Raw genomic sequence first — 15,984 nt, 5'->3', positions numbered from 1 at the left:
AAATTTTTTGGCAAAAGATTAAGGTTTATGAACAAACAACGATTTATGATAAGTTACAATTAATTAGGCCATGTTGAGAAACCTTTTTGTTTAGTTAATGATTAGACATTTCGTTAGTGAACACTTCCCAGATTTTACTTGCCCTATTAATCCCCACTTTGCCGCTGGTCTGAACCCCCACAGTGCCTTGTTTATGGTACAGTGCCTACTGCCTTGTATGTTAGATTAGTGAACATATATTTGCCCCCTCTACTACTGCAGGAGCTTCTTGTTTGCCAGGACAGGGCTATATTCCCCAGAGCCGAGGAGGAGTTGAATCATGTGGTCATTTATTCTCAAATCCTCTTCATCAAGTGAAGCAAAACAGGACAGTGAAAGGTCACTGAACATGGAAGCAGGAGGTCTGGATTTCAGTTCTAAATCTCTAGATCTATTACTAACTGGAGGTATGGATAGAGTCAGGCAAATTTTCTTCCTTAAGTCTTGACAGCACCTATGTAGGTCCAGATCCATTGGATGTAGATAAGGGGATTCTCAATAATTACTGTGCATAAAATCAACTGAAAGAGTTAGTTTGCAATGCAGATTCTTAGCCCCATTCTATGAAATTTTTACTGTTTTATAAATTGATAAATAATTTTTATTAGACAATGTAAATTTCCTTACTTGCACCAGCATACAAAAATATTGAATAATATTAGCAGCAGAATCTTTCAACAAAGTAACTATGTATAGCTATTAAACCACTTTGTTTCACTGCTTTTTATTTTCTTTTATTTATCACTATTGTCTTCATTATTATCATCACACATTATTGAACACCCATCATGGACCATATGGCATAAACATTGTTTCTGCTCATAAGGAGCATGTATTCTCCACGTGTTTATAAAATTAATGCCTGAATAAGTTTGCTTAAACAAGGCAGAAGTTGATTTCTTTTTCACTTAAAATTAACCTGTAGTTATACCATTCAGGGCTAGAACAGATACTTTCTTATATCATTAGGGATGCAGGTGCCTTCCGGCTCTCTGCTCTGCTATACTTTAGAAAAGGTCCTAGTTTGGCTGCTAAATTCCCACCTATTATTTCTGAATTCTAGACAGCAGGGAGAAAAAAGGCATGAGAGAAGGGCAAAGGAACATCTACCCTTCCTTTTTAAAATTTTTAACCAACCCCCCTTAAAAACACTTTGTTGAGACATGATTACATTCAAAAAGCTGTACCTATTTAATGTGTATATCTCAGTGAGTTTGAGAATAAGGATACATTGTGAAAGCATCACTACCATCAAGATTATAAACATATTCATCAACTCCCAAAGTTCTCCCTCCCATTCTAATTATTATTTTTATTGGTAAGAATAATTAACATAAAATTCACCCTCCTATTATATTTTAAGTATGCAATACGGTATTCATAGCTATAAGCACTAAGCTGTAAATTAGACCTCCTGAACTTATTTATGTGGTATATCTAAAACTTTGTACTGTAGGTGTACTTTCACACCTACACACTTACCTGCACCACAGCTCCTGGCCAGTCTACCCTCTGCTTCTGAGTTTGTTTTTTTGAGATTTCAAATACAAGTGAAATCATACAGTATTTGTCATTCTGTGTTTGGTTTATTTCACATGACTTCATGCCCTTCAGATCCATCAATGTTGTCACAAATGACAGGGTTTCATTATTATATAATACTGAATAATATCCCATTGTACATATATATATATATATATATGTATAACATTAATTCAGCCGTCCATGAATGAATGATAACATGTATGTCTTCTTCATAGATCTTGACTATTGTGAACAGTGTTGAAAGGAATATAGAAGCGCAGATATCTCTTTCACATAGTGATTTCAATGACTTCATAGATAAATATTTATACATATATGATATATATAATACATATAAAATAAGTGGGATTGCTGGAACAAAATGGTATTTTTATTGTTAATTTTTTGAGAAACCTCCATACTATTTTCCAAGGTGGCCATACTAATTTACATTCCCACCACCAGTATACAGAGGTTCCCTTTTCTCCACATCCTTACCAACACTTGTTATCACCCATCTTTTTGATAATAGCTATTCTAACAGGTGTGAGGTAGTATTTCTTGGTTGTTTTCATTTGCATTCCCGTGATGACTAGAGAGGGTAAGAATTGTTGATATATATGTTGTCCGTTTGTATCTCCTTTTTTGACAAATGACTGCTCATATGTCTTTGTTCATTTTTTATGTTTTTAATTTTTATTTTAGACACAGAGGATACATCTGCAGGTTTGTTACATGGATGTATTGTGTGCTGCTGAGGTTTACAGTATGAATGATCTCATCACACATGTAGTGAACATAATACCCAATAGGTAGTTTTTCAGGCCTTGTACCCAACCCTCCCTCCTCCATCTAAGAATCTCCAGTGTCTGTTGTTTCCATATAAGTGAGAGCTGAACAGTGTATAACCCAATGTTTAGCTCTCACTTATACATGAGAATATGTAGTATTTGGTTTTCTGCTCCTGCGTACCACACCACACTGGGCTAATTTTTGTATTTTTGGTAAAGATGGGGTAGCTTCAGCATGTTGGCCAGGCTGGTCTTGAACTCCTGAGGTCAAGCGATCCACCCACCTCACAAAGTGCAGACATAACAGGCATGAGCCAGTGCACCTGACTTTTCTGAACTTTTTTAGCTTATGTTAGGTTTGTCTGTTCTAGAATTTTGTATACATTTATTTATACTATAGGACACTTTTTAGCTTAGCTTTCCCCACTCGGGGTTAGAAAGATTATATTGATCCATGATCATGATGTCGATTCATAGAGTTGATTATTCCCATTTATTGATAAATATTACTCTATAATATGCATATAATTTATCAATTTCCTCTCAATAGACATTTGAGCTATTCCCAGGCTTCTGCTATTGTTAATAGAACTCAAGGACACATTTTTAAAAGAAAAAATTTCAACCCAAAATGTCCTTTCCTTTTGGCTCTCCAATATTGTGTCAGGGTTATATATTTGTTGTCTTGAAAATCCAATTACATTGAACAGGAGGTGTCTCTAGAATCAAGGTTCAGTATATGTGTGGTCTGGCTGTGTCCTGGAATGTAGCCCTTATTAGTTTTATTGAGCATTTTCCTATATAAATTGAAATCAAGTTGAAGACTCATTTTTCCACAGTAGGACAAATACAACAGTTTAGGACTTTGGAGAGATAGCAACTTGCTGCTTGCCTGTGCAACCCACCTCAAAAGATACAACTCCTCCAACTTTTGATTTCTGGTGACTTCTCCAAACAATTAGATGTGAATTGACCTTATTCCCTTACATTAGTACAAGTCGATCTTCTGCACCTGGCCAAATACAGTATAAAATTGATGAGCATACGTTTCTTTTAGTTTCATATTTTCTATTTAAAGCTACTCTCTTTGGCTGGGCACTATGCCTCATGCCTGTAATCCCAGCAGTTTGGAAGGCCAAGATAGGTGGATCACTTGAGGCCAGGGGGTTGAGACCTGCCTGACCAACATGAGGAAAGCTGTCTTTCTGAAAAATACAAAAACTTTCTGGGTGTGGTGGCACGTGCCTGTAATCCCAGCTACTCAGGAGGCTGAGGCAGGAGAATCACTTGAACCCAGGAGGCAGAAGGTGCAGTGAGCCAAGATCCCGCCTCTGCATTCCATCCTGGGTGACAGAATTAATCTCCATCTCAAAAAAATAAAAAGCTAATCTATACTTTTCTTTTGGTGCATTATTAGAACATAGAAGGCAATAAGGCAAAACTATTGTGGGTATATTAGTGCGTATCTGTAGCACATAGCACAGTGCCTAGCCCAAAACTTGTGTTGAAAATTAAGAGAACCTTCTTCATATCACTTTTCCACACTCTAGTTCTGAATTTAAAGAAAGAAAAAGGTAGGTTAGCAAATATAGGTATCAGTTATTTCTATTGACAGATCATTTGGATAACATGTTATTGGGTGTGGGAGAAAAAAGATTCCTAACTCTCCACCCCAGAAATAATTTTGCTGATACAAAAATCAGCCAGACATGGTGGCACAGACCTATAATCCCAGCCACTTAGGAGGATGAGTTTGAGGATAAGGATACATTGTGAAAAAGGTGGGAAAATCACTTGAACACAGGAGGCAGAGATTGCAGTGAGCCAAGAGTGCCCCACTGCACTCCAGCCTAGGCAACAGAGAAAGACTCTGTCTGAAAGAAAAAAAAAAAGTTGTTGCTATATAGCACATAATTTCATTGTCATCTCATTTAAAATTGAATAGCACATTTGGGTTGAATTCTTGTGCCTGCAGAGACATTTGCTTCCGGCTTAAAATCACTGGCTGTAGGAGGAAACTCCAGCAGAGGGCATCGTAAGGATTTCATAGTGTCTATGGTCATCTTGGTAATTCCTCAGATAATTCCTGGCAATTCTGTTAGGTCTTGAACTTCACTTACTTCTTACATGTTTAATAAAAAGAAGTTCAAAACATTGCCATGGCTGTTGAATTCCCACAGGCTTGTCTTCCCTTTAAAATTCATCACATGGTTTGTACTCTTTTGCAGATATAATACGTAAGTTTGGAGGTGGATGCTTTCAGCCATTAAGTTCAAAAGTACTGCTACAAGGGCCAGGCCTGGTGGCTCACACCAGTAATCCCAACCCTTTGGGAGGCCAAAGCAGGTGGATCACGGTATCAGGAAACTGAGACCATCCTAGCCAACATGGTGAAACCCCATCTGTACTAAAAATACAAAAATTAGCTGAGTGTGGTAGTGTGTGCCTGTCGTCCCAGCTACTCGGGAGGCCGAGGCAGGAGGATTGCTTGAACGCAGGAGGCAGAGGTTGCAGTGAGCTGAGATTGCGCCATTGCAGCGCAGCCTGGTTACAGAGTGAGACTCCGTCCCCCACCGCAAAAAAAAAAAAAAAAAAGTACGCTACATGGACATCCATTGTCCCAGCATCTCTGCCATAATAGCTGAGGAATTATCGAGAATGTCTGTTAATTTCTTCAACTCCAAATTTGTGTTATGTCCCTTGGTCTCCTGTCATACCATAAATTGTATTATTCATAAAATGGACAATTTGTCTATACTTATGTCTTCTCAGTATGCTACATCCCTTTAGAATTTAAACATAGAGTGTCTCCCAACCTGAAATTGGAAGTTTTGAAAAACCAGAAAAATGTTTTCGGACACCTTTTATTTCCAGCTGTTTTTATGTCCTCTCCTGAATCCAAGTTGAGGGTAAAGTCCATTCGTCAGCATTTCTCCTCAACTCACAACAACCTCATCCCACTCCAGTATGATGTTTGTCCCCACAAATTGATGCACATAATTCTTGCTGGCAGTGGTAATGTCCTAATAAAAAAAATCATGAGATGGCGACAGACTTTACTTTATTTTCTAGCTCAGCAGAATTTGATTCCTGCCTGATGAGGAAACCCTATTTTCCCTAGAAACTTTTCAATTTTGTCACAGGTTTGGTTCCCAGGGAACTGGATATAGATGAAGTTTAGTGTGCAGGATGTTTATTAGGAAGTGATGTGAGGATCCACATCTGTGGAAAGGATTGGAGGGAAGCCTTATGTGCAAAGGGACAAGTCTAATGGCAGTGCAGCCTGACATTGTCACCTGGCCACACGGACAGAGCTGTAGAGCTAAGAAGTCCTCCCCTATTTGTCCCAACTGAATCAAATGGCAAAGCCTATGTACCCCTTGCCTCCATTAATTATTGTGTGCTTGCCACTTGTGGAGGATGAGACTTTGAAGCAGGTGGCTTTCTGTGGCTGAAGAAAACCTTAAATGTGCTGACAAAGATTTCCAAAGAGACAGAGAATGTCATTGGCCATGTATGCTGCCCCTTTCCAAAGAGGAAGCAACAAGGGTAATGGCCTCCAATGGCTCTGTATGCAGATAGGTGGACAGTAATGTCTGTCCCTCCTGTGACCTAAGAAGAACAGATGGCAGACATGCAGCCAGGCAGTTAGAGGTGACACAGTGTTAGGAGATAAACATCTGTCAGAAGCAGTGCTTCTTTGAATCAGGTGTGACACGAGCCTTGCATCCCTTGCATGGACCCCTTCCCCATTATCCTGCTGTCCTACCTCATGAAGGTGGGTGGGGGCTGGCTGGTGGGGAGTCCCTGTACCAGGTACACTTTGCCTGCAGTCTTTCCACATGAGTTCCAAGGTAGCCTATGTGGTCATCCATAAACCTTGTGTTTTCCTTATGCTGCTTGTCCTTTGCCTTTGAGGAACACATTTCATTTGACTCTGAATCCAAACAACTCATGTGTCCCTATAACTGTACATTGTCCTTCACTTAGGGGAATCTCCAATCCCTAATGCCTTTGTTTTATTTTTGCTATTAATATTATAATAATTAACATTGTCATTATTATCTTCATTGTTGATATTCAGTTATTTTTATTAATAGAGTTACTATGAATTATTATATTGTGGCTACTTACACCAAGATGAAGATAATTAGTTCAGGAAGAATCTGCATTCTGAAGACAAATAGAAGTTCCAGCTACAGATGGGCAGACGCATGCCCTCTCAATTCCTGATGGACCTCCTAATGCCTCCTGGACCTAAGGGGCCTCCCTCAATGTTCCAAGATGCCACCAAGGCAGGGATCAGCTCGTGCATTCCTGAGAACATCCAGGATGAAGTGAGGCTCTGGAAAAATGCAAGAGTTTCCACATAATCCCAAAAAACCCTACAGGTGAACTGGATGCCACAGAAAGAGGAGTGGTCTTTGTTACAACGAAATCAACAAAATTATTTCGAAGTCAATTAGGAAACTCAGAAATCACTCTTGCTACCATTAAGAGGAAGAACAGGAGCCTGTGAATGGCATCCCTGGCCTACCTGAGACTCCACAGATATTTCTATGTGGCTTCAGACAGCAGAAATCTCTGTGATTTACAGAAAGGCAGGGACAGCTCATGCCAGCCCATCCCTCTGCAGAATGTCTCCCAGCAGATCAGTGGCATGGAACCATCATGGACAGCACCAAGGCTCAAGGGCAGCATCCCAGGCCGGCCTGTGACTCTAGATAAGTTCTGAGTCCCCATGGGGGCTCAGGAAAGGTTAGTGACGACCTGGAAAGAAGGGACAGGCTGAAACCGCCCCTAAGCAATCTGCAGGATTCCAACAACAGCAGGAAGCCAAGGACCAGCTCGTACCACACCAGCGCCCCCTGAAAACGCTGGATACAATCCCACTCTGCAGAGAGTTCCATATAGAAGTGGCTGGGAATTTTGCATTCTAGACTGCACTTTACACTGCCTCTGGACATGTGATGAGAAATTTAACATTGGTGTATCTAACTCTGACATATTTCACGAAGTGATTTTTTAAAATGTGGTAAAAAAGACCAAATATAATTCAAACATATGCATTATATGTCAAAGTATGCTTCGCTGGCATCAAGTAGACTCACCTTGAGATACAATCTTGGACAACCTCCATCTTCAGAATATCTACTTTTTCAAAGGGAAACTCTCCAACCACAAATCAATAACATCAAAAGTTTGCAACTACAAGCCGACGTAAAATAAATACATGAATTCTACCACAGTGAATTGGACTGCACTGGGAAACACAGATGAAGAAAGTCAACACCGCTTTGTCCTTCAGTGCCTGGCTCCTTTTTCAGCTCGTCTTGCGACTCCAGGCATTATGCCTGAAAAGTCTCCCGGACGCCTGTGAGGCTGTAATTCCCTGGGTCCCATTGCCATTTCTCTGGATTTGCGAAGATCCACCGGACTTTCTGTGGAACTCCCGTGTCCCTGAACTTTTGTGCCACGTCCCCTAATTCTGCCCATGCTCATCTGCACCTGCATGAGTTAGGGTCCATGTTTCTTGGACGGGAAGAGACAGGCAGGAGTCGGAATGATGAACCAGCACACTGGGGCGTTTTCTCATGTAGCCCAAGTGACCCCATGGTGTTCTTGAGCTTTGGAACCAGTCGCGTCCCCTTTGACACTGCACCCGGCTCCCAGTCTCTCAATCGTGTTGGCCCTCCGGCGATCTCCCGTTGGATGAATTGCACCTGCGGAAACTCGAGTCCCCTTTGATTTGCGCTTCATTAATTATTCATGATTCAGGTGGGAAGGCCTGCTGACGACCCCCTGTGGCCATTCTCTGAGCTTTCCGGTCATATCGTTTCCTTCCACGCTCTTTGGTTCATTGTGTCCTGCTCCTGCTGTCAGAGGAGCAGAGAGTTGATCTTATTGATTCTGGATACGGATACTTTCTAGGTGATCTGGATAATCAAGATAACGACCCTCAACAGCGGCGGAAAGGGAGCAGCCGTTTGGTGTGTCTCAGAAAATCCCGCTCAGTTCCGAGGCCCCCTAGATGTGGAATCCTGCTCAGAGTTGTTCCCAGGTCAGAGAATGGAGAGAGCCTGTGCAAGATGGGATATCCCTGCCTAGATCTTTCAGTGAGTCTCTACCTCAGCTACTCTCAGGATCAGGGGGAGAACCATGGTGTCAGACATCCGGAAAGAAGACGGGATGAATGTTTTACCTCTGAAGTACATCCCAAATGTGGGAGTTAACTTCAGCTTTGCTGGGGTCTATTTGGCCAGTGAAACTCTGCCTGGTTCATTCGCACATCCGGAAGCCACTTCACGGGGGGCCGTCGCAACCGGAACCACACACTTGACATCGGCGGTTGAGCCAAATGGGGACTCGTGGTGCAAGCAACGCTCCCCACGTGTTAGCGTGCGTGAGATTCAGTTGGCGGAATTTTACTAGGTGCGTGTTGGTAGAGCGGGGCTGAGGTTTTCTTGCTCCTGTGGTTGTATAAGAAGTCAAAGGTCCTGCCCAGCCCTGCAGTCCCCTCAGTCAAGTCTGTTTCGGAGACATAACGATTTGGATTGCTAACAAGTCAAGAAATTTTCAAGCCCTTGGATGTAGGAAAAAGAAAGATGTCACACTGTCACTGTGTCTATGTAGAAAGGGAAGACACAAGAGACTGCATTTTGAAAAAGACCTGTACTTTAAACAATTGCTTTGCTGAGAAGTTGTTCATTTGTAGCTTTGCCCCAGCCAATTTTCCCCAGCCGCTTTGACCCAACTGGGAGCTCACAAAAACCTGTGTTGTATAAAATCAAGGTTTAAGGGATCTAGGGCTGTGCAGGACGTGCCTTGTTAACCAAGTGTTTACAAGCAGTATACTTGGTAAAACTCATTGTCATTCTCTAGTCTCAATAAACCAGGGGCACAATGCACCGTGGAAAGCCACAGGGACCTCTGCCCTTGAAAGCAGGCTATTGTCCAAGGTTTCTCCCCATGCGATAGTCTGAAATATGGCCTCGTGAGATGAGAAAGACCTGACTGTCCCCCAGCCTGACACTCGTAAAGCATCTGCACTGAGGTGGATTAGTAAAAGAGGAAATCCTCTTGCAGTTGAGATGGAGGAAGGCCACTGTCTCCTGCTTGCCCCTGGGAACTGAATGTCTCGGTGTAAAACCCGATTGTACATTTGTTCAAGTCTGATCTCGGAGAAAAGCTGCCCTGTGGCGGGAGGCGAGACATGTTTGCAGTAATGCTGCCTTGTTATTCTTTACTCCGCTGAGATGTCTGGGTGGAGAGAAACATAAATCTGGCCTACGTGCACGTCCAGTCATAGTACCTTCCCTTGAACTTAATAATGATATAGATTATTTTGCTCACATGTTTTTTTTGTTGTTGACCTTCTCCTTATAATCACCCTGCTCTCCTACTACATTCCTTTTTGCTGAAATAATGAAAATCATAATCAATAAAAACAGAGGGAACTCAGAGGCTGGTGCCAGTGCTGGTCCTTGGTGTGCTGAGTGCCGGTCCCCTGGACCCACTGTTGTCTCCCTATACTTTGTCCCTGTGTCTTATTTCTTTTCTCCGTCTCTCATCCCACCTGACTAGAAACACCCACAAGTTTGGAGGGGCAGGCCACCCCTTCACTTGGAAAATCAGTTAAACACAAACACGGAATGAGAGTCAAAAGACAATACGTCATCTTTTTGAGAATTTTATTCACTTCTAAACAAATTCAACACACATATGTACAAAGGCATTCCACAGCCCAGTTTTCGAGGCTGAGGAAAGACCCCGAGAGCGCTCTGCACAGCACTTCCCAGCGTCCGAAACACTGCTCTCAGGGCGGGGCACAGCGGAAGGGCTGCACCTCTCAGGGTTCCCTAACTTTTCCCTTATTCAGTCATCTAGAGAGCAAATACACAGTAATTCCCCAGTTTCCTACTGACGTCCCAGCGGAACTCTGACTCCTGTGCATCACGCAGTTTCTGAGGCAACGAATCTCTGGCACGGAAGCTTTTCCTGGCGCGTTTCCGGAGAACCATGCGAACTACAATGTCCCTCACCAGAATTCAATGAGGCAGAGTCCCTGCATCTGCTCCCTGCCTGGTCTGGGCTCCCACATCCACAGAAGCGCCACAGCCGGGGAGCTTCGGAGTCACCGCACAGAGTCTTCTCTCTGCTCTCCGGTCCTCAGTCCCACATTCCCCTTCAAGTCACGGGAGCTGGAGGCCAAGGAGACCCTGTCACCTGCAGTCTCACTCCAGGTCAGAATCGCTGTCCTCTGAGGAGGAGGAAACCTGAAGGTCCTCATAGAGGACGCTCGGTGGGACACGAACACGGGGACCCTCAGACTTCTCTGACACATGAGGGCTCTGAGCGAGGAAGGCTCCCGGCTTCTCAGGAGAGTGAAATGGTGGTGCCGCCAGGAGGCTGGAGCTCCAGCGTCCGTTTTCCAGTCTCCGGAAGAGCACTCTGAGAGGCTGGGCCCCATCATGGCTGGCCGCTGGGTGATGGGACATGGTGCAGGCCTGGGCAGTAGGCAGGCAAGGTCTGCTGTGCGGAGGCTGCCGGTCGACGCTGGGCACCTGGGCGGGTGTCCTCCTGCCCATCTGGGGCGACGTACTTGGTCCAAGTTCGGTTGCGGCTGGCGGAGGTTGGAGATTCTCCGGGGCCCCCAGCTCACCTCCCTGGATGGCGCTTTCGGGGATCTGGAAGGGACCCAGTCTCGGTTTCTTGGGGAAGTTCAGGCAAGCCTGAATCCGAGCCTGGGCAGGTCTCTTGGCTCCTGGCCCGAAGCTGAGATTGGAGCCTAGGCCCAAGCTGTGTGTGGCGGCTGGCGGGCAGGGCTGTGAGGTCACCGCAGGACGTTTGTCTTGTGCCTGGGGTCTGATGGCCTGGAGCAGGCCATGGGTTTTGGAGGCAGCCTGGGGAACTTCTCGGCAGCCACCCTCAGGGCTGCTGTGTGCCGGCTTCACCACGAGGAGAGGCTCGGGGCCCTGGTGCCTGACTGCAGGCTGAGGGATGTCGGCCGCAGCCCCTGTCTGTCTTTCCTTTGGTCCAGGACTTGAGGAGGAGCTCAGACTGGATTTTCTGAGGGGAGACAGTGAAGCCAAGATGGAGACCCTGTCAGACATTTCGGTAGCTGAGCGATCAGAGAGGACAGGGTCCACGCGCGGCCTCTTACTGGTTGTGTGGACCGGCATTGGCCCGCTTGCAACCTGAAAGAGAGGAAACAACACAGGTTAGAAGTTCCTCCGCATGGAGCCAACATGAAAATCAAGCACATCCAAAGACAAGGTGCACACACCATGAAATTCTTAGTACAGTATCGACAGGCGGTCGTTGGAAGTAGGGACAGACCCTCCACCTGAGTGCTGATCAGGACAAGACACATGAAAGATGCGCTCTCGAGCTATGTGTTGCTGACCTAAGCACACCATTGTTCAAAAGATCGCGTCTTGGGCATTAGCTGGACCAAAGCGCCTCCACTCACTCTTCCATGAAGTGGAACGGACTAATGCCCTTCCGAAGGTAGGTTGGTGGCTCAAGGGTACTCAGGACGTCTTCTCTGAACACATGCATGTTCCTGGGTTTAGCCTTCTCCACGTTTGGGGCCTCTGAGGACCTAATTTCCTCATGCCGCTAGGAACATGTTGTTGGCAGGCTTGCCATAATTGGACAGAAAGTAAGCCACAGGAAATACGGCATCGTCAGATGCCTTCGCCTGGAATCAAATTGACCTGGAAGGATCGTGGAGTCCCTGACCCCAAGAAGGCAAGAAAGAGGGGTTCCCCGATTCCCTCCCGCAGACAGGAAGCTGAAAGGAAATCAACCAGGTTGACCTAGAGGAGAAAAAGGCCAGGGGCCCAGGGTGACACTCACCCTCAGATAATGAGAAGATTCCGTGGATCCTTTTCGATTTGGCAGCGGCTTCTCTGGAGGTTTCCCGGAAAATATGTGGAGGAGAGTCTTCCTCTGCGGGTCTCCTTGCCTGCAGAACAGAAAAAGGTCAGGTCGTGCCCCCTGGTTTTCCCAAGGAGACAGGGAGAACCCTGTCTGGGGCCCAGTCCCATTCCGTGTTTTGTGATACAGAAATGGACATCTGGTGCCCTTTCCGCCTCAGCACTTTCCCTCACGTGCCAACCTTCCCATCCTCCATGTGGCCCTCTAGTCTTCCCAACTAAGGACTGTGATTTGGATTCCATCACTTTTCCCCCTGTCGTGGGGAACCTGCACGAAGCGCCCCCGCCTCTCCCCGTCCCTGAATCTCCCAGAGCCAAAGGAGCTCCTGGGTGTGGAACCCTGGAGGACACGGAGCTCAGGTCTATTTCTCTGCAGCGTTCCTTCCCTGGCCCGGAGACGGAAAGGCACACGGTGTGCAGGTGCAGAGACACCATGTCCTTAGGAGGCAGTACCCTAAGAGTGGTGAAAACCCCTCCCACTGCTCACCTTGGTCTCTCTTCCTTCTCTCCCTTATCCTTGTTCAAGGGCCCCGGGTTGGCTTCAACCTGGGGCTTCCATGGTTTCAGGTTTTCCTTCCCTTCCTTTTTCCCCAAGGTCGCTGGAACCAGGGCTGCCTTCCAGCACTTCATGGGGCACCTGGTACTTCTGGCCGTGTGGCCAAAGGCCCCGCAGTTTTTGCACTTGAGCTGTGGGTGGAAAGGAAGTGATGTCAGTGAGTGAGCTGAAGCCACAGGCAGCGATCCCACGTCAACATTGAGACGGATTGTGAATTCAGAGCTGAATAAGGATTCCAAAGGGGACACCGGCATGGGGGCCGTTAAGTGCTGGGAGAGTTCGGATGCGATGTTCCCTCCCAAAGCCCATGTGACGGAGGAACTCTAAAAGGCAGGACTCAAGGTTCTAAGGGGCACGATGGTGAACCCGATGTCAACAACACAACCAAACGTGGCCACACAGGACTCTAAGTAGAAAGGGAGGTTGCCCCCAAGAGTCTCTCAAGAGGCCTATCGGGCCGGGGAGGAGGTCCCAAGCCACGCCCACCTTGGATGGGAAAAGCAACCTGGGTGGTGGTGACAGAACTCTTTGGAATCCAACCCAGTCTCTGAGGACCGTGTGACACACCCTCCCCCCGCCCCCGCCCGCACCCCAATACCCAAGAGATCCAGTTCTAGACTTACCCTTGGATCTTCTTCATCGGGCAGGGGAGACCTTGGCCCAACTGGGGCGCTCCGCTGCTTCTGGAGGGTCTGGGCTCTCACCAGTCTGTTTGCCCCAGGTTTGGGATCATGACGTGCCATCATCTTCGTATCCTGTGGGTTTTATGACCGGCTTTTTCAGGGGTTGATTGTTGGGTCACCTGAAACACACACAAACACACACATGTCGATGGTTAAGCACATTGGATATTCACACACCCACAGGAAGCCCCCCGCTAAATCCTTGCCGGTGTGGTCATGAGGAGACCTCACCACCAGTCGGTCAAATCTGTGGAACACAATGTGCTGTGTGCATCCTCAGATATTGTGTGTTCCTCTGCCATGATTACTTAGTCCGAGAGTAAACCTCGCCTGCCACAGGGCCCGTGGCCTAGGTATGGGGAGTTGACCTTTCAACCCAAAACAAGCAACTGATTCTGGAGACCGGACTTATGTCTATCACGATTCACTCCGGTAGAAGACACGATGACTCTATCTCCCTTGACAGACAGAATGATCAAAGCCACAGGGCATGGCGTGTGTCACCCTTTGGCTGGTCTGTTTGAAATCTGAGATAAGGGATGCTTCCTGTGACAACTTGAATCGCTACTCTTGCCATTTCATTAGGCAACTTCCAAACACAAATTCATAAAGAGAAGTTACCTTCCTCTCTACCACACTAGCAGGTGATGGTCTTTCCTGTTCTATCTTTTTGGCTTTAGCTCCAGCCCCTCTTTATTTATTTTTCTGGTATTTTACACATGCCACATGAATTCATCTAAACAAACAGTGAACAAGTGCCATATCGTATCGATGTCTTACATGGCTGAAGGGCAAACCACCCTTTTTTCCAAAGTCCTTTTTCCATTCACCCACCAATTCAGCATGCTGCAGTACATTTCTTTTCGCATTCCCACCTTGGTCTTATCCCACACATGGAGACGGAAATGCTTTCTTGTTTTCTGTTCCGAGAATTACTAGTAACGAGAGCACACCCTACCCCATCAGCAAGCCCCAGTGTGATCGGTTTCTTTCGGCCTCCTTTGTCTCTTTTCCCCCCCACCCCTCAGGGATTGCGTGAAACAAACAACTGTTCAGTGAAACTAACCTGAAATTGCACGTCTACTTTCTTTCCCCGGCTGGCGCTGAGATGGGCAGGTGATGGATCAGCCCCGCTGGGAGCGATGCAGCATCCACGACGACAGAGGAAGGGGCGGAGAGGGACCTCTGCTTTCCAGGCTTCCTTTTATACTGCCTCTGGTCACCTGACGTGGAATGTACCCTAACCTAATCATTTACATGTAGGTTAATTACAATCAACTTAATCCAATTACATGACCTGGAAAGGTCTATCTGCACAGCCCACTCTAAGATCATGTCCACTGCTGACAGACATTCTAAAACCTACGTGTGCAGCTGCAAGCTTTGAAGAATAGATGTTCCCCGTCAGACATGTAACACTGGTGCCTGTACCCCTGTCTTCTTTTCCATCTTTTTTGTTTTTGTGTTTTGTTTTGTTTTAAAAAATGTGGTAAAATAGACACCTTTTAATTGGACCAGATTTACTCTATCTCGACGTAGGCCTCAGTGTCATCAAGGAGATTCTCCTTGACATGCAGTCACGGCCATGATCCATCTTTAGGGTTTCTCTTTCTTCCCCACGGTAGGTCTGTCAGCAGAGAACCCTAACCACACCCTCATGTGTTTTCTCCTCCAGGAGGCGCTCGGAAACCACCGTGAATTGGACCGCACTGGGAAGCACAGATGAAGAAATTCAGCACCGCTTTGTCCTTCAGTGCCTGGCTGCTTTTTCAGCTCGTCTTGCGACTCCAGGTATTTGAGTCCAGGGAGGGATACCCCGCCTTTACCGTGTGTTTGCCACGATCTTGTCTCCTTAATCCTCACTGCAGCTCTCTGCCATAGGGTCTTATACTGCTTTACATGTGGGAAACTGTGGCTCAGAGGGTTTCACAGCAGGGCAGGGAGCCCAGATGTGAATCTGTAGATAACAAGCTTTCTAGTTTTTCAGTAATTTCCAAGCATCTTTTTTTTTTTCTTGTTTCGTCATTGGTGTCTTTTTTTTTTTTTTTTTTTTTTTTTTTTTTGAGACAAAGTCTCTGTCGCCCAGGCTGGGCTGCAGTGGTGTGATCTCAGCTCACTGCAACCTCCGCGTCTCACATTCAAGCAATTCTCATGCCTCAGCCTCCCGAGTAGCTGTGACTACTGGTGCCCATCACACCCAGTTTGTTTTTGTATTTTTAGTAGAAACAGGGTTTCACCATGTTGGCCAGGCTGGTCTTCAACTCCTGACCACAGGTGATCCACCCGCCTTGGCCTCCCAATATGCTGGAATTATTGATATGAGCCACTGTGCCCGGCCATGTCATTGTTGCCTTAACCAAGCCTCTTTTAATTTTTCAAACGGAAGAGCCCCTGTCCCACAGTTACTGCTGCTGAGCCCTTTCCAGGTGACTCATTGTGGAGGAGGAAAA

General features: G+C 46.0%; 2 protein-coding genes across 2 annotated transcripts in view; one reads left to right on the top strand and one right to left on the bottom strand.

Moving 5' to 3' along the window:
• The window catches only part of LOC129398588 (uncharacterized), a 49,371-nt gene that overhangs the window by 28,849 nt on the left and 4,538 nt on the right, over nt 1–15,984 (top strand). The window contains exon 4 of the mRNA XM_063607065.1: nt 15,210–15,325. Within this exon, the coding sequence (XP_063463135.1) occupies nt 15,210–15,325 (116 nt within the window). The remainder of the gene's footprint in view (nt 1–15,209; nt 15,326–15,984) is intronic.
• Nucleotides 9,882–15,213, bottom strand: LOC134731036 (putative protein FAM90A26). The gene is made up of 5 exons (XM_063607061.1): nt 14,601–15,213; nt 13,475–13,653; nt 12,783–12,982; nt 12,216–12,324; nt 9,882–11,551 (listed from the first exon to the last, which is right to left on the bottom strand). Exons 2-5 carry the CDS (start codon nt 13,595–13,597, stop codon nt 10,589–10,591), a joined length of 1,395 nt encoding a protein of 464 aa, XP_063463131.1. The 5' UTR covers nt 13,598–13,653; nt 14,601–15,213; the 3' UTR covers nt 9,882–10,588.

Source organism: Pan paniscus, chromosome 7 (assembly GCF_029289425.2).
Source record: "Pan paniscus chromosome 7, NHGRI_mPanPan1-v2.0_pri, whole genome shotgun sequence".
Taxonomy (NCBI): Eukaryota; Metazoa; Chordata; class Mammalia; order Primates; family Hominidae; genus Pan; species Pan paniscus.
The sequence above is the reverse complement of the archived record's forward strand: the minus strand, read 5'-3'. Positions and strand labels throughout refer to the sequence as shown.